At 39.0% G+C, this 2780-nt stretch overlaps 1 protein-coding gene across 1 annotated transcript; it reads right to left on the bottom strand.

Annotated features, from left to right (window-relative positions):
• Window positions 1-372: 372 nt before the first annotated feature.
• On the bottom strand, window positions 373-1167 carry LOC122816134 (histidine-rich glycoprotein-like). The gene has a single exon (XM_044088891.1). The coding sequence runs from the start codon at window positions 1165-1167 to the stop codon at window positions 373-375; it is 795 nt and encodes a 264-aa protein (XP_043944826.1).
• Window positions 1168-2780: the final 1613 nt, after the last annotated feature.

Here is a 2780-nt window from a genome sequence, read left to right as displayed (position 1 = left end):
GTATATGCTGTACCTCATGCTGTATCTCATGGTGCATCTCATGGTGTATTTCATGCTGTATCTCATGATGTATCTCATGGTGTATCTCATGCTGTATTTCCTGCTGCATCTGATGGTATATCTCATGCAGTATCTTGTACTGTACCTTGCGTTGTACTATATCTCATGCTCTATCTCATGCTATATCTCATGCTGTTTCTTATGCTGTATCTTGTGCTGTATCTCATGCGGTATCTAATGCTGCATCTCATGCTGTATCCCATGTTGTATCTTGTGATGTATCTCATGTTGTGTCTCATCGTATACCTCATCCTGTATCTCATGCAGTATCTTGTGCTGTACCTCATGCTGTATCTCATTCTGTACCTCACGCTATATCTCATGTTGTATCTCATGCTGTATCTCGTACTGTATCTCATGGTGTATCTCTTTCTGTATCTCCTGTTGTATCTCATGCTGCATCTCATATTGTATCTCGTGCTGCATCTCATGCTGAATCTCATGCTGTAGCTCATGGTGTATCTCATGCTCTATCTTGTGCTGTATCTCATGCTGTATTCCATGCTGCATGTTGTGTTGTATCTTGTGTTGTAACTCATGCTGTATCTTGTGCTGTATCTCATGCTGTATTTCATGCTGTATGTTGTATTTTATCTTGTGCCTGATCGCTTGCTCTTTCTCATGGAGTTTCTCATGCTGTACCTCATGCTGTATCTCATGGTGCATCTCATGGTGTATTTCATGCTGTATCTCATGTTGTATATCATGCTGCATCTCCTGCTGTACCTCATGTTGTAGCTCATGCAGTATCTCATGCTGTATCTTGTGCTGTATCTCATGCTGTATGTTGTGTTGTATCTTGTGCTGCATCTCATGTTGTATTTTATGCTGCATCTCATGCAGTATCTCATGGTGCATCTCATGTATCTTATGCTGTATCGCATGCTGTATCTCATGCTGTATCTCATGGTGCATCTCATGGTGTATTTTGTGCTGCATCTCATGCTGTATCTCATGGTAGATCTCATGATATATCTCATGCTGTATTGCATGTTGTATATATTGACATATCTTATACTGTATCTTATGCTGCATCTCATGCTGTATCTCATGTTGTATTTTATGCTGTATCTCATGCTGCATCTCATGCTGCATCTCATGGTTCATCTCATGGTGTATTTCATGCTGTATCCCATGCTGTACCAAATGGTATATGTCATGCTATATCTCATGCTGTATCTCATGTTGTACATATTGACATATGTTATGCAATATCTTGTGCTGTATTTTATGCTCTGTCTCATGCTATATATCATGCTGCATCTCATGCTGTATCTCATGGTTCATCTCATGGTGTATTTCATGCTGTATCCCATGCTGTACCTCATGGTATATCTCATTCTATATCTCATGCTTGTATCTTATGGTGTTTATCATGCTGCATCTCCTGCTGTACGTCATGTTGTAGCTCATGCAGTATCTCATGCTGTATCTTGCACTGTATCTCATGCAGTATCTTGTGCTGTATGTCATGCAGTATCTCATGCTGTATCTTGTACCGTGTATGTCATGCTGTATCTCATGTTATATCTCATTCTGTGTCTCATGCTGCATCTCATGCTGTCTCTCATGTTGTATATCTTGGCATATCTTATGCTGTGTCTTGTGCTGCATCTCAGGCTATATCTCATGATGTATCTCATGCTGTATCTTGTACTATATCTCATGATGCATCTCATGGTGTATTTTGTGCTGTATCTCATGGTGTCTCTCATGCTATATCTCATGTTGTATATCTTGACATATCATATACTGTATCTTGTGCTGCATCTCATACTATAGTGCATGATGTATCTCATGCAGCATCTCATGCTGTATCTCATGCTGTATCTTGTGCAGTATCTTATGTTGTATCTCATACTGTATCTCATGTTGTATCTTGTGCAGTGTCTCATGCAGTATTTCATGGTGTACCTCTTGCTCTATCTCATGTTGTGTCTTGTGCTGTATCCCATGCTGCATCTCATGTTGTATATCTTGACATATCTTATACTGTATCTTGTGCTGTATCTCATACTATATTGCATGATGTATCTCATGCAGTATCTCATGCTGTATCTCATGCTGTATCTTGTGCAGTATCTTGTGCAGTATCTCATGCTACTGTGTCTTGCGCAGTGTCTCATGCAGTATTTCATGGTGTACCTCTTGCTGTGTCTCATGTTGTATTGCATGCTGTATCTCGTGCTGTATCTCATGTTGTATATCCTGACATATCTTATACTGTATTTTGTGATGCATTTCATACTATATCACATGATGTATCGTATGCAGTATCTCATGCTGTATCTCATGCTGTATCTCATTCTGTATCTTATGCTGCATCTCACGCTGTATCTTGTTCTATATCTCATGATGTGTCTCATATTGTATCTCATGGTATACTTGCTGTATCTCATGCTGTATCTTGTTCTGCATCTCATGCTGTATCTCTGTTGTATATATTGACATATGTTATACTGTATATTGTGCTGCATCTCATACTATATCACATGATGTATCTCATGCAGTATTTCATGATGCATCTCCTGCTGTACCTGATGCTGTATCTCATGGTGTATCTCATGCTGTATCTCATGCTTTATCTTATGTTGTATTTCATGTTCTGTATCTCATGATGTATTTCATGCTGTTTGATGTATTGTATCTTGTGCTATATCTCATGATGTATCTTATGGTGTTTAACATGCTGTACATCATGCTGTATCTCATGGTGTATC

Source organism: Protopterus annectens, chromosome 12.part0 (assembly GCF_019279795.1).
Source record: "Protopterus annectens isolate FY-2018-M chromosome 12.part0, PAN1.0, whole genome shotgun sequence".
NCBI classification, from domain to species: domain Eukaryota; kingdom Metazoa; phylum Chordata; order Ceratodontiformes; family Protopteridae; genus Protopterus; species Protopterus annectens.
The sequence above is the reverse complement of the archived record's forward strand: the minus strand, read 5'-3'. Positions and strand labels throughout refer to the sequence as shown.